This window comes from Rhineura floridana, chromosome 8 (genome assembly GCF_030035675.1).
Source record: "Rhineura floridana isolate rRhiFlo1 chromosome 8, rRhiFlo1.hap2, whole genome shotgun sequence".
In the NCBI taxonomy this organism is placed as follows: Eukaryota; Metazoa; Chordata; class Lepidosauria; order Squamata; family Rhineuridae; genus Rhineura; species Rhineura floridana.
The window spans coordinates 38,366,260-38,391,050 of NC_084487.1; the positions used below are offsets into that span (position 1 = coordinate 38,366,260).

The 24,791-nt window shown below is 43.0% G+C and overlaps 1 protein-coding gene and 1 long non-coding RNA gene across 8 annotated transcripts in view; one reads left to right on the forward strand and one right to left on the reverse strand.

The window, feature by feature from the left end:
- LOC133390418 (uncharacterized) overlaps window positions 1–6,542 on the reverse strand; it is a 47,533-nt gene extending 40,991 nt beyond the window's left edge. For 3 of the 5 annotated variants that reach the window (XR_009764393.1, XR_009764389.1, XR_009764390.1), the window contains exon 1: window positions 6,339–6,542. This is a non-coding gene — a long non-coding RNA (uncharacterized LOC133390418). Of the gene's footprint in view, window positions 1–5,254; window positions 5,364–6,248; window positions 6,286–6,338 lie in introns of those variants that run through there. The other 2 variants (XR_009764391.1, XR_009764392.1) reach the window with 2 other exon arrangements.
- A 107-nt stretch (window positions 6,543–6,649) lies between these two features.
- FBXO7 (F-box protein 7) lies at window positions 6,650–23,915 on the forward strand. Of its 3 annotated transcripts, none has more exons than XM_061638970.1 (9): window positions 6,650–7,159; window positions 10,718–11,015; window positions 12,128–12,349; window positions 14,654–14,795; window positions 16,556–16,639; window positions 19,746–19,838; window positions 22,263–22,439; window positions 22,779–22,816; window positions 23,193–23,915. In XM_061638970.1, the coding sequence occupies exons 1-9, from the start codon at window positions 7,038–7,040 to the stop codon at window positions 23,583–23,585; spliced, it is 1,569 nt and encodes a 522-aa protein (XP_061494954.1). In that variant the 5' UTR covers window positions 6,650–7,037; the 3' UTR covers window positions 23,586–23,915. The 3 variants fall into 3 exon arrangements, with proteins under 3 accessions (XP_061494954.1, XP_061494955.1, XP_061494956.1); XM_061638971.1 differs by lacking the exon at window positions 6,650–7,159 and adding an exon at window positions 7,187–7,340; XM_061638972.1 differs by lacking the exon at window positions 6,650–7,159 and adding an exon at window positions 7,384–7,496.
- Window positions 23,916–24,791: the final 876 nt, after the last annotated feature.

Sequence of the window (24,791 nt, forward strand, 5' to 3'; positions counted from 1 at the left end):
CCTTTTGGAAAGGAAAGGTGCTTCCCCTCTGCCCAGTACCCACCCATCCAATCTCCCCTCCTACTCCCCTCCCTGCCCCTCCCCCAGGTCAGTGTCACTGGGTGACCTTGGGCCAGTCACTGTGTCTCAGCCTCAGAGGAAGGCAATGATCAAACCACCACTGAATACCGTTTATCACGAAAACCCTATTCATAGGGTCGCCATAAGTTGGGATCGACTTGAAGACAGTCCATTTCCATTTTCAAACATGATTGCACAGAAAGAAATCCCACTGAACTAAAAAGTATGCAACTGACCAAACCCACCCTCTCTTCTCCTCCCTCCTATCTCTCCCTCTTGTGCCTTCCCTCCTCCTCTAATCCCCCCTCCCCCTGGTCAGTTTTATCTATCTTAAGTATAATTGCATCGGAGTAAATACCACTGAACTCTATAAGCAGGCAAATGACCAAGCCTGCCCTCCCCTGCCCCTTCCTTTGCCCCTCCTCTCCAATCCCCTCCTTCCCCTCCCCCTCCTTCCGCTCCCCTCTCCCCTCCCTTTCTCCTTCCCTATCCTCTCTCCTCCCCCTGCTCCTCCCCCATGGTCAGTTTTACCTATCCTAACCATGATTATAGGTGTAAATCCCATTGAAATCAATAAGCATGCAAATGATCAGACCGGTTTTCCCCTCCTTCCCCTCTCCTCTCCCTTCTTCCTTCCCTCTCCTCTCCCTTCTTCCTCCCCTCCCCTCTCCCTTCTTCCTCGTTCCCTGACTACTCCAGCCATCCCCCCCTCCTCCCCCCCGGTCAGTTTTCCCTATCCTAAGCATGATTGCACAGGAGTAAATTGCACTGAACTCAATAAACATGCAAATGACCAAACCTGTCCTTCTCCTCCCCTCCCCCTCCTGCCTGCTCCCCTCCCCCTCCTCCCCTCTGCCATTCCTCCCCTCCCTCCTCCTTCTCCCCTTCCCATCCCCCGTGGTCAGTTTCGCCCATCCTAAGCATGATTGCAGGGGAGTAAATCCCACTGAACTCAATAAGCATGCAAATGATCAATCCATTCTCAGCAAGCTTGCGCAGGATCCCATTTCTTACCTCCCGGATTAAAAAGCAGAGAAATTCACTAATAGGTAAAAACCCTTGTGGTTTAAGAATGTACCTATAGCTCACAAATATTTCTATCAAACTTTAAAAAGCAGGGAAATTGGGCAGCTGTAGTGAATGCACCAGGGGAGCAGAAGACCTGTCCCGTCCAGAGCCGAAAGAATGAGGCTGGAGTGTGTGTGCAAGTAAATCTCATTTTATTAGAGTAATGAATACATCAAAGGCATTGCGCTTCATAGGAAACCCTACGCTAACTCACTAGAGTCCCTAACTATACTCTAGACATGCTCTGCAGCGTGTGAAGGAAGTTGACTCAACGACCCCACACTGGGAGCGGCACGCTTATATAGAAAATGTTTTCGAACGCAATCCTTGACTCCTTCGTAATTCCTGTCTGTGCCCTGTCTGTTTCTCACGGCGACGGGAATGAGGAGACAGGGGACGCGCATCCAACAGCTCATCTGAAGACACCTGCTCCCGAGCAACGGGCTCGAGGTCAGGGGGCGATGCCACACTGGAATCCTCCTGGGAACTGCTTGGTAAAGGAGGAGCTGGCACTGACTCTGAAGCTTCCCCCCACAAGTCCTCTGCATCAACTGGGGCGGTGCGCTCGGCTCCTCGGAAAGGGCGTTACTCGTGGGAACTGGCTGGAGAGCAGGCTGCCCCCCTCCCGCACGATCCTGCTCAGACACAACAATCCCCAACTCTGCTTCTTCTGGCTGCGGAGGTGCCTGAAACTCATGCCTCCCCCCTTCCTGTCCCTTCTGAGTTGGCTGCAGCGCAACAAGACCTGACCTCCTCTCTGAGATATTGGACTGCCCTACAAATTTGTCAAAATGCAAACACAGTTTGGGTTGGTCTTTCACAGTCCAATCCACTTCCTGTGTAGCTTGGAAGAATTTGGTAACATGTTCCTCTGAGCATATGGTGAGTGGTGGCAGCACCTGCAATCAGCCCAAATAATAGAAACAAGACGTGTGCTGTGCTGATCTTGTTTTAGCAGCGAGGAAGCAACATTATGAAGACAGTTGATATAGTTCAGATAGTCATTTTAAATATGTCTGATTTCCTTTGCAATTTTAGTGAAGTTCCTAAGGAAATCATTTTCTTTTGCTTCTGTTTCTGTGAATATTGAAGTACAGCAACACTTTGCAAAATTTACGCTAAAAAACAACAAAAATAACTGTGGACTAATGGCACTGACTATTCGGCAGAATAGTCTCCAGTGGACCTCAAGGGTGTCTCCGTTTGCACAAGATAAAACAGTGGGACGTGAAATATATTCTAGCAAAATTCTAGGTGTGCTCTATATTTTTAATTGACCGTGCCCACCTTGCCTTAAATGAAGTAGTTTAAACATAGCCGGCTGAAAACATACATCTTGGGCAGGCTAAGTTTGTTTTTTCCGACAACTAGAGTCATTCCTTAAGTAGCAACATATTGTAATCAGTCTGATTTTACATCAAACTGCAGTTTCAGATTCAACTGCAAAATAGAAATAGAACATAACCTGCAATTTGAAACACAAAAGGCTGTCTTCACTATCATATGACACTGACCAATGAAAAGGCTTTGAAATTAATAAGAATAAATTTGACACAGGTTTCTAGGATGAATAATGAGAGAAATAAAATTTTCTAGATTAGATTATCTGTAGAAATAATAGTAACACAGGAATGAAGCAAAGTAAGAACACCAACAAACATACAAAAATATAATTCTCCATCTTTGGAGATAACAGGTATCGCCACCACTCACCATATGCTTAGAGGCACATGTTACCAAATTCTTCCAAGTTACACAGCAAGTGGATTGGAATGTGAAAGACCAACCCAAATTGTGTTTGAATTTTGACAAATTTGTAGGGCAGTCCAATATCTCAGAGAGGAGGTCAGGTCTCCTGGTCTGGTGCATTCACTATAGCTGTCCAATTCCCCTGCTTTTTAAAGTTTGATAGAAATATCTGTGGGCTACAGGTACATTCTTAAACCGCAAGGTTTTTTATTTATTATTTTATATATTTATTTATTTTATTTGTATCCCGTCCTTCCTCCCAGCAGGAGCCCAGGGCGGCAAACAAAGCACTAAAACATTTTAAAACATCATAAAAACAGATCTTAAAATACATTAAAACAAAACAGCATTAAAAACATTAAAAAAAAACTTTAAAAAAGGGTTTAAAACATTATTAAAAAACATATTAAACAATTCTGACACAGATGCAGACTGGGATAGGTCTCAACTTAAAAGGCTTGTTGAAAGAGGAAAGTCTTCAAAAGGTGCCGAAAAAATAGCAGAGATGGTGCCTGCCTAATATTCAAAGGGAGGGAATTCCACAGGGTAGGTGCCGCCACACAAAAGGTCCATTTCCTATATCGTGCAGAACAAACCTCCTGATAAGATGGTATCTGCAGGAGGCCCTCACCTGCAGAGAGCAGTGATCAACTGGGTATATAAGGGGTAAGACGGTCTTTCAGGTATCCTGGTCCCGAGCTGTATAGGGCTTTGTACACCAAAACTAAAACCTTGAACTTGGCCCGGTAGCAAATGGGCAGACAGTGCAATTCTTTCAGCAGGGTGAAATGTTGGGGATACCCTGCCCCAGTGAGCAGTCTCGCTGCCGCATTTTGCACCAGTTGCAGCTTCCAGACCAACCTCAAGGGCAGCCCCACAGAGAGCACATTACAGTAATCCAGCCTAGAGGTTACCACTGCGTGGACAACAGTGATCAGGTTATCCTGGTCCAGAAACGGCCGCAGCTGTCTCATCAGCTGAAGCTGGTAAAAGGCACTCCTAGCCAATGAGGTCACCTGGGCCTCTAGCAACAAAGATGGATCCAGGAGCACCCCCAGACTATGGACCTGCTCTTTCAGAGGGAGTACGACCCCATCCAAAGCAGGCAACTGACCAATTATCCGAACTCGGGAACCACCAACCCACAACGCCTCCGTCTTGCTAGGATTCAGACTCAGTTTATTGGCCCTCATCCAGCCCACCACCAAGTCCAGGCAGCGGTCCAGGGATTGCACGACCTCTCCCAATTCAGATATTATGGAGAAATAGAGCTGGGTATCATCAGCATACTGCTGACACTTCACCCCAAAGCTCCTGATGTCTGCTCCTAAGGGCTTCAAATAGATGTTAAACAGCATGTGGGACAAGATGGTACCCTGCGGCACCCCACAGCACAGCTGCCAGGGGGCCAAAAGACAGTCACCCAATGCTATTCTCTGAGAACCACCCTGGAGATAGGATCGGAACCACTGTAAAAGTGCCTCCGATACCCATCTCACCAAGTCGGCCCAGAAGGATACCATGGACAATGGTATCAAAAGCAAAGATCAAGTAAGAACAACAGGGTTGCACTCCCCCTGTCCTTCTCCTGATAAAGGTCATCCATCAGGGTGACCAAGGCCGATTCAGTCCCATAACCAGGCCTGAACCCAGACTGGGATGGGTCAAGATAATGTTCCATCCAAGAGTACTTGCAGTTGCTGCACCACAACCCTCTCAATCACCTTCCCTAAGAAGGGAGTATTTGCAACCGGTCGGTAGTTGTCACAAGCCAATAGGTCCAGGGTGGGCTTTTTCAGGAGTGGTAAATCACCGCCTCTTTCAAGGTGGCTGGAACCACTCCCTCTCGCAATGATGCGTTGACCACACCCTGGATCCACTCGGTCAGACCCCCTCGGCAAGCTTTAATAAGCCAAGAATGGCAAGGGTCGAGAGGACACGTTGCTGGCCGCATCATTGCAAGCACCTTGTCCACGTCATCAGGCCGCATCAACTGAAACCGTTCCCAAAAAGTTGCAGCAGACGTTGCACTGGACACCTCATTGGGGACTACAGTAGATGTGGATAGCATCAAGACTGCTATGGAGGCGAGCAACTTTACCCTCAAAGTGCCTTGCAAACAATTCACAGTGGGCCTCCGAAGGGTCTAAGACTCCATTTCCTGGAGTTGATGTCAACAGACCCCCGAGAATACGGAAAAGCTCCACCGGACGGCTACTTGAGGATGCGATGGAGGCAGAGAAGTGGGCCTTCTTTTTACCTATTAGTGAATATACTTTCCACAAGTAAGTGCACTCAAGGCAGTTTAGAGAAGGCAGGATACCGAAAACAGTAAGACCACAATATAGAATATGGCTGCAATCCTATACACATTTACCTCAAAGTAAGTTCAATAGAATTCAAAGGGCCTTACTTCCGAGCAGACATGTATACAAGATTGTTAGGTACATCAGCATCTCAGCATGCTGGGGTTCACGTTAAGGTAGCTTCAAACAAAACAAAAAAAGAAAATTTGTAGATTGTTCTTTTAATTTTTACTGTCAAGTTACATTGTCGATTTTTATTGTGCATTTCATTGTTTTATTGACTGCAAGCTGTCACAAGCCAGCAGTGCAGTGGCAAATTTACCCAGCAGTGCAGGGTCCCTTCATGATAGTCACAACCATGCCCCCCATCTTTTTGTTTTCTGCTGCTGCTTAGTTGAGAATAAAATCCTTGTTAATGCCTTCTTTGACAACAGACATCCCTAGGAGCCAATCAGCATGAAAGAAGAGTGTTAGCTACTGAAGAGTCTTCTCAGTGGCTGACTCACCTTCTTTCTCCCTGATTGGTTCAAATCAACAGGAAAGGACAAGGAAGCATGTTAGAAGGTTCTTCTCAGTGGCTAACATGCTCCCCTTTCATGCTGATTAGCTTGTTAAGATGCTGGAGAGGTAGGGACCCTGCTCCGCCCAAAATAAAGGATCTCAGACCTCGCCCCAGTCCCTGGATGACCACACCCGTCTCTAGCAAATTGGAGATAGGTGGTAACTGTATAAATAATAACAAAAACAAAATAAAATGTATCCCTCCCAAAACAACTTCCTGAGTTTAGCACTCCAGTGAAAACATCAGTCATCGCGATAATAAGAGACAGACGAAAGCTTTTGCATAGGCGACTTCTCCTTTGTGGTGGTTCACAGCCTATTTAAAGATCTTCCCTGGCGCAGAGTGGTAAGCGGCGGTAATGCAGCTGAAGCTCTGCTCACGGCTGGAGTTCGATTCCAAAGGATGGAGGAAGTCGAATCTCCGGTGGTCGGTAAAATGAGTACCCGCATATGGGGGGCACGGGGGGGGTAAAGAAAGGCCGGGGAAAGAACTGGCAATCCTACCTCATATATACGGTCTGCCTTGAAAATGTCGCAAGATGTCACCCTAAGAGTCGGAAACCACTCACACTACAAGCACAGGGACACCTTTACCTTTTTACGGCCTATTTGCGCAACTAGGAAAGCTACGTGACAAGGAAAAAGGGACGGGTGGTGGAACCATCCTTGTAAGCGATCTCTCCTCAGCAAAAGCGAGTAAGCTACTGGAACCTCTACCGAGCGGACGTTTTTCAGAGAGTCTCACTGGTTGCCCTACATGAACAGCTTCCTCTTTTAAAAGCATAACCACTGGTCATGTGACCAAACAGCCGTTTCCCCGCCCCTCCTTTTTTTCTTTTTGCTCCGGTGAATGCCGCCTACTATAGAGATCTACATCACTCAGATAACAGAGAAATGCGCACGCGCATTGACGGTAAGGCAGGCAGAGCATAGAAGTTATCGATCGAGAAAACAAAAAGGACTGTCCATATTCCCATGTTAAGAAGGGAAGAAAAAGTGGTGATGCAAAAAAACAAACACCGAATAGTCGATCAGCATAGTTGATTTCCGGCAATCGTTCGACTTCCACGGCTTCCGGGAGGGGAGGAGCGAGGAGCGAGGGGAGGGGCTTCCAGGCATCTTGGAGGTGGTTCGGTGGGCGAAGGCGGCGCTTCACCAACCAAAACCACGAACCACAAATACGACGACGACACCCAGAAGACCCCGCGCTTGCCTCGGCCTCCTCCGCCGCTGAGGGGGTCTGTTCGGCTCCTATGAGAGGGGAAGCGGGTGGAGGGAGAAAGATCCGCCGCTATGAAGCTCCGGGTACGGATGCAGAAGCGAACGGCTCCGTTGGAGCTGCCAGGGGAGGAGCCAACTCTGGCGGACCTGCGCGTGCACCTGTGCCAGACCCTCTTGCCCTTTTGGGGTTACAGGTAACGTGTGGACCTGCCCGTGACGGGGAGGAGTGAGAGAGGAGGGAGAGTGTGGATCATGAGAGGGTGGCCTTGAAACACGGGGGTAATGGCAGAAGTAGCTATCATCTTCATGCCCCCCTCGTTTGCCAAAGTAATCTGGATACAGGAGAGAGATTGCTGCAAGCGGGAAGGATCGCAGGTTAGTTGTAGAGCAGCTCCTTCGTATGTAGAAAGTCCCGGTTCAATCCCCGCCATTTCCAGGTAGGGTTGGGAACGACCCCTACCCGAAGAGCAGCAGCCCATGCTGAGCTAAGTGGGCCGGTGGTCTAACTCTGTAAGGCAGCTTCCTACCTAGGTGTGTATTTTGAAGTACTTCTGTCCTGCTTTTCGAAAAAGAAACGTTCAGTGTGGTTTGCCGAACAAAAAAAATAAATAGCCCATTGTAGTAAAATAGTGATGGTAAACAAGGCCATACATAGATACATGTATTAAAAATAAAGCTGTTTTGGTTGACTTCATAGGAGCAGTGTGTGGATGCAGAAGTGAAAGAAGGGGGCAAGAGTTTCCCTCCCTTTCTCTCTTTGCCCTGACTGTATTTATTTACTGTATTTATGCTATGTTAATTAGCCAATAGTGGTTCCCCAAGTTGCTTATTATAATTTAAAATCCCAATACAAATGAGCTAAAGTGTTGAAGTGAATTAATTGCCACAATATGTTTTAGTAATGACATCTGCAGTAAGTCCAGTTGTAAGTTAAACATGCTGTTTGTTTAAACTTAAAATTGTAAAGTTCCCCAAATAACTAAAAATCCCCATGGCTGTCGGCGCTATTGTTATTCTCAAATGATTCGATGTCTTACCAATTTCACTAAAGAAGATGAACACAAAGTTGGCCTTCCAACCATCAGGCCCTTTTTGTCCCACTGATTGATCTGCTCAGAGGATAAGGGAAGAGTTACCCAACCTGACCTGTAGATAAAAAGGACCTTGTAGAGCTGATAACTTGGCAGTTGTGAAACTCAAAACCAAGAAGAAATAGATTTCACATAGTTTCGTTTACTGACCATAGCTGGAATAGAAACTAAGGCTATTCTGTAACAAAACATTGTCCCTACTTATTAGTGCTGAGAAAATTTAAGCTTTAGGTCTATTGAGTATATGTTGAAAAAAGCAGAAGTTGTGACCTTAAGCACTCACAAGCTCATAGTCTCTGGATTTCTATTAGAGAAGCTCCATAATTCTACAGTTCTTGGAGTATTTATGTATGAAAACCTTATTATCAAGAACAAAACAATCTTGTTTTATCAGTGGCCAACCCTTTGGAAGCCCGCAAGTAGCACCTGAGCACAACAGCGCTCCCTACCTGTGATTCCCAGCAACTGATGTTCAGAGACATACTGCCTCTGACGATGGAGGGAGAATATAGCCATTGTGGCTAGTAGCTAGTGATAACAATTTCCTTCATAAAGTTGTCTAATCCTCTTTTAAAGCCATTCAAGTTGGTGGCCATCGCTATATCATGTCGGAACAAATTCTATTACTTAACTGTAATGTGTCTTAAGTACTTCTTTTGTCCTAAATCTTACAATATTCTCCCCACCATGCATACTTTTATGCATTTCTATCGCGTCCCCCCTTACTCACCTTTTCTCTAGACTAAAATGCGCGAAATGTTGTAATCTTTCCTCATAGGGGAATTGTTTCATCCCCTTGATCATTTTGGTCACACTTTTCCAGCCTTTTCTAGCTTTTATGTATCCTTTTTGAGGTGAAGCAACCAGAACTGTACACAGTATTCCAAGTGTAGTCACACCATAGATTTGTATAATGGCATTATGATTTTGGTAGCATTATTTTTAATTCCATTCCTAATGTTCCTTAGCTTGGTATTTGCCTTTTTCACAGCTGCCACATGCTGGATTAACTACTTCAAATATATTCACTACATCCCCAAGGTTTAAGTAATTCCTGGCCAGTCATTGCCAGTTCAGATCCTGTGAACATATATGGGAAATAAAGGATTTTTTTTGCCCCAGTGTGTGTCACTTTACATTCACACATTGAACTGTATTTGCCATTTTGGAGTGCATGCTTTTTCAGAGAGCTGTGTGTGGGCGTGAGACAGATAAATTACAGATACCTTTGGTAAAGTGAGGCATTTGTGACTCTTGGAAGTGGAGAGCTGCCAGCATTTGGCTTTGAAAGGGCTTGGTTGTTATGCCACTTAACTCTATATAAAATATCATGTTATCAGTAAGACAGAAAACTTAAAAAAGAACGACCCATCATAACTTAGCTACTATTTGTAATGTCATGCCAGGATAACTTAATAACTGCCATTTGTTCTAATTCCTTTGTATGCTTAAATCTTTAAATTGATTAGATGACAGCACCATCATGTTTTCTGCATCCATCATCTTAATTAACAAATCATGTAATGCTGATGGCATATTCTTTCTTCATATTTTGGAACTAATTTATCTGTTAATACACAAACATGTTCTCTTAAGTCCCTTTAAAAATCTATTATGGATATGATGTGATGATCTAACTTCTAAGAGAATAAATCACCTACATATGAACTCAGAAATTGTGGTTGATTCTAAACTGAAAGCTGAAGCTGTCTATTTTCTGTGGAGGTGAAGAGGGGGGAGGCTTGTAAGCCTTAGGCTCACTATGACTTGTTCACAATTACCTAAACTGTGGTTTAGGACCTGCAGCTCTGACCCTCTGATTCTCTTCCCATCCATCAGCTATTCACTGGGGAGCAGCTGAAAAAAAAAGACTGATGCTGTGCGGTTGAAGCACCTTCCTTTTCAAGAAAATCAAAGTAGAGGGGGAAATGTCTTAGGTGGATCTGTGTTCCTTGCAAATATGCAAAAAGTCATCCACATGTTTTGTAGTTACATGCAATTTTTAAGATGCAGTTCTGTTATGTTTGAGGCTCTGAATAGCTGTAAAGCAAGTGTGCAGTGATGTTTATATTCTGCTGGGATTACAGAGTTATTGTTGTCATTTGCCCAGTAATTATAAATAAAGGGTATCCGAGAGGTTTTTCTAAAAAAACAAGTTTGTAAAAAAATCTGAAGAAAATGGAAGGTGACACTTGAATATACTTACTAAAAGTTAAGTTAAATATATGCTCCTGTTACAACTTGCATGCCTGAGTCTATGTGGTAAGGGTGTCATTGTGTGTGGGTCTGGAGTGTGGTACCCCCATTGCTTTCTACAGGGCTAATGTGACCCTCTGTCTGAAAAAGTCTTCCTATTCCTTGCTTAGGTGATTGTCTGAGGTAGTTAATATAAATACCCCCATACTTCAGTATGCCACGTCATTTGTACAGGATGTTTATGACCGCATGTACACTGGCAATGGGCTAAAGTAAGGATGATGAGCATGGGAGAAAGTGAAGCAACTTGATCTAGATTTTATACTATATCCACTGTTGGCATTTGTGGTAGTAATGTAGCCAATGGAATTGGGTATTATAGAGAGCTCACTTTGCCTGTAAAATGGTGTGCACGCCTCAGTACAAATATGTACCCCATGCAGTTAAATTTTGTTATCCTTGCAGTTCTGATACCAAGTTTGCAATAACCTTGAACAACAAAGACTCCCTCACTGGAGACCAGGAAACCCTAGCATCCTTTGGGATTGTTTCAGGAGACTTGATATGCTTGATGTTAGAAGAGGCGAATGCTGCACCCAGGTTACCTCTGCCTCTGTCCTCATCCCTGCCTCCACCACAGAATAATCATGAACCATCCACTTCAGCTACATGCCAGTGCCATCCCGGGAGCTCAAACAGTGAAAGAAACAGACACAAAGCAGAATATGAAGTCCAAGGTGACGTTCAGATGACTGACAATACGGTAAGTCCATAAGAACTGAAGGTGCTCTCACTGCCTTGTGCTTTGAGAGGACCATCCAAATTTAAAATTGCAGAAGTACCTAGGACTGCTTAAAGAAGCAAGATAATGTATCTCCCAATCCCACCAAATTTGGCTAACAAAGCAAGATTTCTGGATGACCTAACAAAATGCCCTGCATTAATTTATATATATAGAACAAGAAATTAGAACAAGTGTATAAACAAGATCCAATATTAATATGGCTATGCTGTCAATCTGTTCATCTGCGTTTTGCATGTTATTAAACTACTACTGTTTAAAGATGTGCAAAAGAGTGGAGGATGCCACTGACTTAAAGTGCCCTAAACTGTAGCTTTTTCTTTAAAAAATAAAAAAATGCCACTAATAAAATCTAGAAAATAAAATAGCTCATGGTGTAAAAATATTTGTCTGCCATCTTCTCGGTTAAAACCAGATATTTTATTTATTTATTAGACTTTTATACCGCCCGACTAGCAATAGCTCTCTGGGTGGTGACACAAGAAATACAATAAAATCACACAATATAATACAACAAAACATATAAAAATAAAACAATCTAAAATCAGTTACAATTGCATCTTTCAAATCAGAAAAGGAAACAGTATTGTCAACAGTAAGGGTATATGGAAAGACAGTACTGCAAAAAAGTCAGTCATAGACATGACAGGAATATCAATAACAATTTTTCAGGCATAAATAAAGAATCCATTGAAAGCACTCCCAAGAAAATCCTTTTGCTTTTGTATTTGCTTTGTACTGTTGGTGCCTTAGGCATGTACCCCAAACATCCTGCACAGCTAATTTTAATTAATGGCAAATTTTAAAACCTAAAACAAAACCAGAATTTTATAAAGGTTTTCTGTATGTTGTTACATTATAACAACTAAACATTTATATTGTGTGACAGATTTGTGATTCACTGCCTTGTGTGAAAAGAACAGATGGGAAGATTGTAGCAACTTAAACCACTTTAGAGATTCCACCTGTCTCATGGAGAACCATTGGTTTATTTGTTTTGCCTTGTTCAGTTTCAGCAACTAGTTATATAACTTTTTGAATGCCCTGTTTGTCTCTGCTGCTGTCCTTTTAAGGCAGGATCCAGCCAGGAGTTTCCTTCAGAGACTGTCTCAGATGACCTCCAAGAAGCTGCTGGTTCCTACCCTTCAGAGCCAATGCTTTGCTCTGAAGCTACAGATGGGCAAGTGCCACACTCTCTTCATACTCTCTACCACTCTGCAGAGTGTACCAATGCCAATGATGCCTTGATTGTTTTGATCCACCTTATCATGATGGAGACGGGATACATACCTCAAGTAAGCAAAAAAGGGAAAGACCAGTTTTCTCTGAAACTAAATTTCAACAATTATTTTCTCCATGTGTTGTGTGACATTTCTGGCCCAGTGCAGAGGTGATGCTGGGGGCCTGCAAACCATAGTTTGCAGATCAGGGGCCACTCTGAACACTTGTTCTACTTGCCCCTCTGGAGTGATTTCAAGGAGCAGCTGGCACAGTAGGGTGGCACTGTGCCACCATCCTCACAACAGCGATGTCATCATTGCCACTTACTGGGACATTGCAGGAGTTGGTAGGGGGTTTTGTGGACGCCTTGGTACAACTAAGTTGGTGCTCCTGTGCAGGTCTGACCCTGTTGCTGCTCTGCCCCTTACTGTCCTCCTCCTCCTCCTCCTCCTCCGCAGCATCACTGCCGGGGATGGAATGGGGGGAGGGAAGGGCAATGGTGTGGCACTGCTGCGTTGTGCTGGTAGCTCCTGGCAACTCCCATTTCCCCTTCTCTCCCATAAGATACAAATCCTGCTTAACAGAGACCATGTTCTCTTGTGACCATGCAGTTTGCAGACACATTTTTAAATCATGGTTTCTGTGTCTGACGTGTGAGGAACCCTGATTTACATTAGTTGCACCTGTAGCATAAAGAAGCACATGAGGCTGACTCGGACAAAGTAGGGTTTCCAGGGAGTCAGCTCCTGAGTCCCCTGTGTGCTTGCCTGTTAGGGCCATTGGCATGGAAGGAGTGGGGAACGCTGGCACTTTCCTTCATGGTCTCATTACTCAGTCGTCTTGCTGATGAATTCAGGCCTAATCCTATTTAATAGAATTGTCAGGTTTTTTTGTGTGTGTGGTGAATTTGAGTCTCTCCTGATTACCCTACATACAGCCTAATGAGATCTGAGCTGTAACAAACTTTGTTGTAGCCCTGAACTGACTTAACTCAACTCTGCACATATGTTTAATCTTAAATGGCTTTGTTGTATTCCCAGTTAGACTGGAGGCTAACAAATATTTACTAAAAACATGGTGGTGGAATTTCTTTTGTGCTGGATACTAGTTAAAAGTGTATGAAATTATTTATGTGGAGGCAGCCTAAACCCCTGGCTTCCCTGTCTTAATGGAGCCACTGCTGCATCCACATCCTTGTCGCTTCTGCCAGCAAGGGCAGAAGGGGAAAATGGGCTGGAAAAGTGCCTCTTTGCCATGCCCAGCTCCCAGGTGAACACAGTGAAGCGGTCCAGACCAGGTGTGTTGCCATCACGTGATAGCAGCAGTACCAGCTCAGGTTCTAGTAGATCCTGTCCCGGCCAAGTCCTACCCCCTCATACCCTGTTTCAGGTGGTTCTGGTGGCTATTGCTGGTGGGGGTACTGCCAGGAGTAGCTTTTGCCTACTGTTTGGGTGGGTGCATTGAGCCATGCTTTGCCAGGGAGCTCTCTTGCTAGCATAAAGTGAACTGGGGTGGGTTCAGGGACGCCTGCTACATCAAAAAACCCACCAGCATGGGGGGGGGTCAGGGATTTGGATTGCTCTATCCTACATGTGTATGCAGAATTTTTGAATTTGTTTTGTTTCATTTTATATTAAAGAAAAAATTTTGTAGTTCTTACTGGCTTTCTTAGACATGGTTCATAAAAGGCAGGTTATAAATATTAATAATCGATAAGAAATAATGTTTGTGGGCAATCACAGGAAGTATTATAAACTACGTACAATTCCTGCATAAGAAACTAGTGGTCAAAATTATAAAGAAAGTAGGTTAAACACAAATATGTTGGTTTTGATTTGATGGAGGTTGCTGAGATTTTTGGAATGGTGGCTTTAATTTAGATTCATTTCAGTGTATTAATTGGATTTTTTAATGTCTTCAAGAGACCTCCCCCTACACATAATATTTGCTAGAAAGTCATGAGGGATGTAAAATCCTAAAATGTATTTTTCAGCTGACTATTCACAAAGGCTCACTCCAACATATAACACAGAGTTCAGCTTGCATAAGACCACTGAAATCAATGGGCTTAAATATGCCTAACTCTGTGTTTGTATTTAAGCCAAAAGAACTTCTGTTCTCTACGGTGCATGGCTTGCAGAAGGCTGTTTCAGTCCAGCTTGCATTGTACAGTAGAAGACAGGGCAGTGTAGAAAATATTGCTGTGATGTCCCTGTATGGCCTCCCCTCATGTCTGCTATGAACTTTACAGATTTTAAGCATTCAGAATAAAAGTCCATGGTCAGTCTCTAGTTTTATGGAAGCCACTTTTCAGGAAGAGTTTGGGGTGAGGCGGGGAGAAGACTGCCAAGTTAACTACCTTTTTCATTCATTTCTAGGGGACAGAAGCAAAGGCGACATCAATGCCTGAGAACTGGAGGGAGAGAGGGGTTTATAAGCTGCTGTATTCCCACCCCCTCTGTGAAAATGGCTTTGCTGCCCTTACTTCAGTGCCTTTGGGGAACCTTGTTGTTGTCAATGGTAAGGGTGTTCTTGAAACTACTTTGGTTGAAAGCATCCATGTGACTGTCACTCCTTTCCTTCCACATTTCTTCAACATTAGCAGCAGCCTGAAATGCGCTTCTGTTGAGTCTTAACATCTGTTGCTGTGGTGTCAGCACCTGTGGGCACAACTGAGGTGCTTTGCTGGGGATTGAACTGGACTTCCATCTGCCATGTGCATCAGAACCACCACCACCCCTAACTTATGAAACAAGCAGAACCATCCCTTTTTAAGTGGCAATAAAACAAATCTAGTGGTCATTAATATTTTAAAGTGGGAATAGGGGAACCTGTGGCTCTCTTGATGTGGACTACAGCCATTGGCCATCCTGGCTGGGGCTCATGGGAGTTGGGGTCCAACAACATCTGGAGGGTCACAAGTAAATTCAGTTAGTTTGTCCATCTCTGCCTACTGCAAAAGAGTTGGGCAGTAACATAAGCAGTAACACTAAACAAGTGCTAATATGTGGCTGGCTGCACAGTGAAATTTTGCTGACACTTAACATGTGAGTGTCATTGAAAATCATTCCTCTAATCACTTGCCTTCTAAAAACTAAATTATAGTACTCCAAGGCGTAAACTTTTTAAAGTTGCTAGTAAGACTTCATACCACACGGGGATCAGTCTTGAATATTTATAATGCTCTCTTTATTAGAGACCTCTTCTTATGAATTCTAAACTTGTGCTCATCTGCATTGGTATGGGCCCAGTGTCAGGTGCTGGTCATTACCTAGTGAGTTTGAGACCACCTGGGCTTGCTTGCTCCTCGACGTACCATGCTGTGCACTACGTTAGTCATTAGAAGTCTTGCTCCATGCCCCACTGGTATTGGAGATCGGATTTGCAGGGACTTACTCTGTAGTGGTTTCTGTCTTGAGGTACTTCATCCCCCAGGAGGCCCAGTTGCCCCCTTCATTATTGGCAGCTAGATGGGCTTTTAGGTGCTTTTTGTTCCATCCTGTTTTCAGTTGTCTTACCCTTATTTTGTGTTCTGTTTTTATCTTACTCTTTTTTTAATGTAGATTACTTTAGCTTACATTGTGAGACACACTGAGGATCTTTGAATTGAAAGACAGGATATTATAAATGTAGATTTACTGCCTTTGGAATGGAAATTGGATACTTTTGATTAAGATAAGTGACTCACTTCTGAGCTAGTAAACCCTCAGTGATATAGTAGTATAATATTTTTCTGTACGATTATTCGGTGTTTCACATAATAGAAATGCTGGGTTTCTGCATTGATGCTGCTGACTATCCATTTCAGCTGGCACAAAGGGCTTTTAGTAAGAGTCTCTTCTGCAAGAATTGCTTTTTTATTTTATTATTTATGGGTTCCTTTGTAATACCAGTTAGTTAACCAAACAGAAAATTAGGCTGTGCTGCATTCTCAACCCAATATGCAACAGAGCCTCTCCACTTCTCAATAAATCAAATAGTTTTGCTACTTCCCTTCCTCTTACCATATTAGTAAACTTGGTTATACATGCCATATCCCAAAGTGTTATGCACTGTTCATCCATAAATGAATTAATCTTTTTCCCATCTGAAACTTATAACCATCTGTGCTATTGTCAATAAATGTACAATTGCAGCAGCCTCCAATGACACTGTACTTTTAACACATGCAAACTGAACAGTGATTGGATCCAGAAGGTTTTCTGTGACAACTGAATGTTGTATTCCTATTTGTTCTGTGATTTTTTTATCCCATTAAGTTTTCTCTTTCGCTCTTTCAGCAATGCTAAAGATCGCTGACAGCCTCAAAAGTGTGAAGAGGTTGCAGCTTCTGCCATCGTCATTCATTTGTTTTCAGAACCCAGGTACTTTTTTTAACATATATAACTTTTTAATATAATTGTATGCAATCTGATTTTAAGATAGTTGGCCTTTACTCTCAGTGAGGGGCTACTGTGAAATGCAACATTAATTTTGATAGTGAACAATGAGACTGAAGAAATTTGGCAGATGAGTGGGGCATGCCTGTTGAAGCAGAGAGCAGCAGGTGTCTTTTAGGTTTGTGTATTGTCTTACCAGTTTGCTGAAACAGAGTTTGAGCTTCCAAAAGACCTTGTGGGATCCTGAAAGAGAGATGCTATAGAAGATGGAAATGGAAATGAACTGCCTTCAAGTTGATTCTGACTTATGGTGACCCTATGAATAGATAAATAAATAAAAAGTTGCTCCCTTGACAAAAACAGACATCTGACTTAAAAGGACAAGGAGGATATGAGTAATGGGCTATAGGAGTCTGTGGGCAGGGGGTCATGAGGATGGGACACAACCATAAAAAACTTGCTTTAGCTTTAAAAACTACAGCCTGAGAACTGGAGAGTCTATACCAGGTGTTGGATACTAGATTTGATGTCTGTGGTTGCAAAAAATGAAAAAAGATTTGATTAGGTTTAAAGTTGTTTCAATTAAAAGTACTAATATGGGAAGGGGCATCAAAAGTCAGTAGTAGACTATAACATATATGTAGATGAGAGAAGCCTTTATTTAAAAGAAAATGGGTGTCTAGTGTGGTCCTAAGTTTTCTTATTCTTCCTGATGCTAGTAGTTTGTTTCTAACAATGCTCATGTTGGGGAAATGTTCTCATCAAGAATTAACATTGTCATTTTGCTCTTTAATGGAAAATAGTAAGTCCCAGGTAATCTTGTACTAGTGCAAACCGGGCTAGTTCCCATTTAGACTGATAATCTGCATGTTGACTATGGTACCACGTATTGTGTTCACCAAGGTGGAAAAGGAAAATTAGCAGTCACCTGTAAACGATTCCCTGTGTGCTGCAAACTTGCAGTTGTGTTTGCTAGAAAATCTTTCTGAGCATCCAGTGGAATATAATCCTATAGTAATGATGTTGCTCTTTATAATTATTGAATTTGTTGAGGGTCGGTGAGAGAAAAAGGCACATGTCTATAGCAGGGCAATCCTTTCGAATCCTCCAAATAATTTTGGTGTAGGACAATGACCAAGCCCAGATAGTCTCAGAAATCCAAGGACTTGGAGATGAAATGCAGTTAAGTGTTAACCTATGTTGAAATGATGGGTGGGTGGTCATGTATGTCAAGGTTATTCCTACTGGCCTTACCCCTGACTTCCATGCGTTTGCAGAGAGAGGTTATGCAAACTACACATAGATTTTGTCTGTGTGATTTGAATCCTTCCATTTGTCCATGGCACAAACGGGAAAGCCTACACTCCTGCCGATGTAGAGATGGAACCTGTGAACATGTGGAGGTCAGGGCTGGGACTGTTAGGGGCAATGATGATCTCCCCCACCCCCATTTTCATTTATAGAAGGCTGAATGCTGAACATGGCTGCTGTCAGTATAGAAGCCTTCAGATCAGTCTGCCAGCCTGCATTAGTCTTGTTGTGTTTGTTGTTGTTATGTGCCTTCAAGTCGATTACGACTTATGGCGACCCTATGAATCTGTGACCTCCAAGAACATTTGTCATGAACCATCCTGTTCAGATCTTGTAAGTTCAGGTCCATGGCTTCTTTTATGGAATCAATCCATCTCTTGTTTGGCCTTCCTCTTTTTCTACTCCCTGCTGTTTTTCCCAGCATTATTGTCTTTTCTAGTGAATCATGTCTTCTCATGATGTGTCCAAAGTATAATAACCTCAATTTCATCATTTTAGCTTCTAATGATAGTTCTGGTTTAATTTGTTCTAACACCCAATTATTTGTCTTTTTTGCAGTCCATGGTATGTGCAAAGCTCTCCTCCACCACCACATTTCAAATGAGTTGATTTTTCTCTTACCCGCTTTTTTCACTGTCCAACTTTCACATCCATACATAGAGATCAGGAATACCATGGTCTGAATGATCCTGACTTTAGTGTTCAGTGATACATCTTTGCATTTGAGGACCTTTTCTAGTTCTCTCACAGCTACCCTACCCAGTCCTAACCTTCTTCTGATTTCTTGACTATTGTCTCCATTTTGGTTAATGACTGTGCCGAGGTATTGATAATCCTTGACAAGTTCAGTGTCCTCGTTGTCAACTTTAAAGTTACATAAATCTTCTGTTGTCCTTACTTTAGTCTCTTTGACGTTCAGCTGTAGTCCTGCTTTTGTGCTTTCCTCTTTAAGTCTTGTTGTGTAATGGCAGAAAATTGGCCAGCAGAGGGGTCTGCAGCTTGGAACATGTGAAGGCAGAACATAACAGCATTTTAATATAGAGGAAAGGGCTTTATATAACTATCTCAAGTCTTAAAATATCTAAGACTTCTTGAATATTTATCATGTTAATAGCTGCTGTAAAGAACTGAATACCATATATTGTATTTAATGAAGTTGTCCTGTTAGTGCAAGATTTTCTGCCAGATCAGTGGAACTTGCTTTCCCTCTCCTCCCTGTGCAACCCAAAAATCTGTTCTGGGGGTTCCTCCAACCCTCCAGAGCAGATCTGGGAGAGGGGTGAGAGAGAAGAGAGGTAGAGGAAGTCTAGGAGCACAGGCAGAAGTTCTTGCGCTAATAGGACAACTTAGCTGGATATAACCCTTTATATTCTACTCTGCTCCCTCCACAGCATGGGCTTGGATTTGAAGCCAGATGTACTACTATAGTGGTCGCCAGCATAGAGCCCAACTAAGTTCCATCAGCCCCAGTCAGCATGGCCAGTGGTCAGGAGTGATGAGAGTTGTAGTCCAAAGGCATCTGGAGGGCACAGTGTTGGCTACCCGTGCTCTACAATCATTCACTGTTTCAAATAAGTCCACAAAGATTGCTAGCCTACACAAAACTTTACTTGCCTGCGGAAACATTGTTGTGGCACATCAACCATTAGAATACGAGAACCAACTCTTTTGCTTAATTGCTTCAAGGTGACATTTATTTGCTGAAGAAAATAGTCTAAGCAGCTGTATACAACTTTGTCATAACTTGTTGCTGATGTAAAAAATACTTTCCACCCCAAAGCAACTGTTGTAGGAATGTATAAAGATCTTCAGAAGCTCTCGCGCCTCTTTAAAGATCGGCTGGTGTATCCTCTTCTGGCTGCTACCCGGCAAGGTAAGAAAAGCACTGAAGGAAGCATACTGCAGATCCTCTGTGAAAATGAGAATGCTTTTGTCATCCAGTGGCTAAAGAATTTCTTGAGAGTGCATTCTCAATCCTCGCACTTCTCCATTAGCTTCCCTGTGCCTTTCAGGTGCCAGATGCATAGGTCTGCCAACTTTGAACTCACTGCTGAGACCCCTGTGTCTTTTCCTAGCACATCAAGCTGCCTAGGCCCACAAAGCCACAGACCCTGTAGGCTTGTAGCCATGTGAATTCTTAGCTGTAAGGCTGCCTCCTGCTTAGGATTCACCCCATCCTCTAATCCAGCCTTTTCCAACTAGTGTGTCTCCAGATGTTGTTGGACCACAATTCCCATCTTTTCTGACCATTGGCTATGCTGGCTGAGGCTGATGGGAGTTGTGGTCCAACAACATCTTGAGGCACACTGGTTGGGAAAGGCTGCTGTAATCTCAAGTGATCAAGATGGGGCTTCAGCAGTGGAAGGATTCAGTTTATACAGATGATTGGGTAGCCAGCCTCCATGCCAGGTTGCTTTCCAGTATTCACAAATCAATATGTTTCTTTCCCTGAAAAGTGTAGTCTTGTTTGCAGCAGTGACCTACAAAACTGAGTAAGTACCAGTTCTAATTTGGGAAATGTTAATAGAATAGATAGAAATCTGAAGCTGCCTTTTGAAGTCTAAAAAGATTCATGTTTCGTTGAAAGGGCAGAGACCTCTACTGTTGCTGAGCCAGCTGGAGAGGCTGTTTCCTCTGTGGCTTGACAAGATAGTCAGCAATAAAATGCTACCTTTGATCTGGATGGTTTTTCCCCCCTCCCTGACTGATGGGAAAAGTATACAATGAAGCATATTGAGCAGAGCTAATGTCATTTTAGTGCCAAAGAATTTGCTTCCTAGGCCTGGGAAACAGGCTTTGGTTGCCGAGTGTGTATTTCAGAAGTCATAGAGGAGTTGGTGGTTACTAGCACCAAACTAGATGTGATGCTTGGTGATGCATAAGTGATTTTGTTCTTTAAACTTTTAGATTTTTAAAAAATGGTTAAGCAATAAATAACTGGGGTGGGGTAGGGCTCCACCCTTCTGCTTCTGCTGTAGTCATGGTTGGAATTGGGCCCCCTGTGCCTTCTATTCCCATAACAGAGATTCCAGTTGGGGGCAGAAGGTGAAGGTCCCCTCCCATGCCACTGCCTCAATCAGGCTCAGCAGCCCCACTGCCATGCTGGCTACTTCATTTCATACATGCATTGCTGCACTGCAAGATGAAGGTTGCATCTTGTTTACTGGACAACCATTCATGCTTTCTCCTTTCCCACCTTTTCTCAGAGTAGTTTGGTCTCTAGTCCCATTTTACCACAGGATTACAGTGGAAATATTTGAGAAGTAGGATTATTTTTCTCACTGCTCCCCTTTCTCTTCATCTCCTGAGCGCTTCTGAGATGCTGTAGCGAAGTTCCTTGGTTAGGCTGTAAGAATTCTGATGCTTGACCTGATTCTAGCTGGACCTAGTACTGTGTTTCATGAAAGACTGTTTCCCATTTTTCAGTGACTAAAGAATTATGAGAACAAACCTGTCTAGCTATAGTAAACATAGTGAAATGGGCCATTTAACTTGACTTATCCAAAGGGGAAGCAATACCTCCTAGGAATCCCTTTGGTTATTCTGAAATACATAGTGTACAACTGGACCCCGTGCCATACGATTCTTCACTCCCTTTGGGAGCATCAGTCTGTGTCAGAAATTCAGTTGTCAGTTGTAGTGTTAGCGCTGTGGAAGTACCTTAGATAAGTCACTGACCTCTCTTGAGGTCTCTAGTCACCAGCAGCATTAAATGTGTATCATTCACTGTTGGGAGTCCTAGAGGACCAGCCAGTTAATATGTAGACCAATGGCTCGATCTGCTATCCCACTTATCCATTGTGACCAGGTGGTGCTCAAGGGTCTTGGGGAAATGGCTTTCCTAGTGTTCCTGTTAAGAAAATTCTACTGATAACTAGGGATTGAACTTGAGATCATTCACATTTTTTAAAATGATACTGTGTTATTTTTGCTATGGAAGCCACTTTGAGGTCACCTGGTGATGAAAAGCGACATACAAATATCCTAAACATAAATTCCTGCATTGAGCAGGGGGTTGGACTCGGTGGAAGCATGCTTTCTACCAGCCCTTCACCAGATACATTAGTGATGGAGTCCAGAGGATGAGGAAAAAGACGTCATGATACTGCATTCTTTGTTTGTGCCCTAGACAAACAGATACTTTAATTTCAAAGCATTTTGTGATGGCTGTTATTTTTCTAGCTGCATCTAAGCACGAACAGTTTGAGATGATGGTAAACTGTAATATAGTAAACTATACTTTATTTACTGCAGCACTACAGCTAATGCCTTTGCCCCCACCATTCTGTCTTCTCAGCTTTGAACCTGCCAGATGTGTTTGGCTTAGTGGTCCTTCCGCTGGAACTGAAACTCCGGATTTTCCGACTCCTGGATGTCCGCTCACTTCTCTCTTTGTCTTCTGTTTGCCACAACCTCTATGCTGCTTCAAATGATCAACTTCTGTGGAGATTCATATACCTGCGGGATTTTAGAGGTGACTTCTTTCACTCTTTCTCTTCTAATGTGTAGAGGTGAAGTGACAGCCTTCATCTTCTAAACACATTTGTCTTAAGCAGAGAGTAGCAGGCTAATTTAGCTATAAAAGTTCATCAGGGAAGCTGACAGCTTATTGGACACAAAGGAGCAGCCACCAGACACCTCCTTTGGAGATGACTATTGCATCTGCTGGAAGGTTTCTTTTTTTTTGGAAGTCATGTGATCATATGTAACAGTCCTGACCGGCTGATTTAATTGCAGTATGTTGTCTTTCATTGTACAGAAATGTAATACAGGATTGCTCTAGCAGAAACTGAATCCTGCTATTTCTTTGTAGATCCCATTACCAGGCCCCGAGACACAGACTGGAAAGATGTAAGTTGCTGTCTTGAAAACCTTTTTTCTAGTATATGTTCTTAAGAACAGGTGTAGGCTTAGATTCTAAACCTAAATGAAACTGAAATCAATAAAGGGTGCAAGCTCTTCTTCTACAAAGTTGTGCCTGAAGAGCTTGTGAATGCTGTCATTAAAGCCAGCCTGTGCAATATTTAGTGGAATCGAAGCCCAATAACTCCCAATAAAAGAGGATGAAAGGGAGACAAGCCTAGTTGGAAATGTTCCTCTAAATTATTGAGCTATTCAGAAGACTTGATCTTATTGGGGGCAGTTGTGCTGGGGAGTTTGACATCTTAGATACAATAGGCACCCATCACTATAGATAGGTTAAGCCTTTTTATTTCTTTTTCTGCAGCTGTACAAGAGAAAATGGAAGCAGAAGAAGGATGCCCTGAGGTGGAGGCACATGATGTTTGTACCCCCTCCTCCCCTTCCCATTCCATTTCATCCCAGCCCACTGTATCCCAATCCTTTTCCTCCTAATCCTCTTTATCCCCCAATGATCATTGGTGGTGAATTTGATGAAAGGCCATCACCTCCATATGTTGGAGACCCGATCCACTCCCTCTTTCCTAACCCTTTGGATCTTCCAAGTCAATATCCCCCCCTCCTTGGGCTGCATTTTGATCCATTTCCTACTTTCAGGCCACACCATGATCCATTTGTGTCCTTTCAAGAACCTAATCCCACATTCCCAGGAAGAACCAGTCGGGTCCGTCCAATTGATAGTCGCCGTGCATTCATATGACAACTCTGCCACCTTGGTTTTAGGGTTTTCAGCATACCTGTTTGTGGTTTTGCTTTCAAACTGTAGGATATTTCAGCTACAAGGCTCTGATATCTGCCTTCTTAAATTACGGCAATGCATATGTACTATGGTATCTTGATTCCAGGGATTTGGGCCCAACAACTCCATGCAAATGACCAGTGTTGCCTCCCTTAGAACTGGAGGAATTTTCCCGAAAGAACTGTGTGGGACACTTTATTCTTTTCATTACCATCTGCAAATTGCTTCTTAGAAAGCAAAAGGTGGTTGACCTTTGCTGCATCAGATAAAGAGCACTTTAAACACAAAACATTATATTGGTCTGGGCTGTCTTATTTTTTAAATGGGTCTATTAAATGTCTGTGATGGTGAGTTTTTCCCCTTAATAGCTGGCCTGATGAGATTTCTCTTCAATGAGAGAACTTCCTGTTCTGTGTAGCATCTGACATATGGCAAGCCCATGGCCCCCAAAGTGTATCTGATTTGACTCTTCAGACACCTTCTATTGCTTGATGGTCTTTTTCTTTTTTTATTACTTGAAAAGCAATATTGGTGTTTAGGACTTCAACGCACAAAGAATACAAAATGTTTTTGTTACGCTTGAAAGAATAAAACATTAAACAGTTTTGACTACAAACAGTTGAATAATAACATGCTACAGTGCAACCTGGAACCTAATCATAAGCAAAAAAGAATGTCGAGAGCTCTGACAAAAAGATGTTGCCTTCCTGCCCTGAATAGTTCTTTTACAAGCACTGGGAGAAAGCCTTTAAGTGCATTATAAAATAAAGTGACAGAACCAACTCTGTACAGATATGATGAGCACTGTGTAGCTATATTGGAGGAAGCGAGTGAGCCCAAGATTTTTTTCCCATCGTACGCAAAGGATCATAAGCTAAGACACCTAGTTGTGCCTTCTTTTGTATGTTGGTATACATGACTGCCAGGAAGTAAAAGATATAACTAAATGCTCATATAATCAATCAATCTCATTTGTGTTCAGAGAACCCAAGAATAAGGATCAACATGAATATACCTTCTGGAAATGTATGGATAGAATAAAGATCGGCTGTCTCTGTTAGGTATTCTCCTACCTGGTGAGAGGGGATTAATTACAGGTGCTGTTCTTGGGTGGTTTTCAGTCACCCTAACCCAGAATATGTGGATTATACCTGATCCAAATACTTC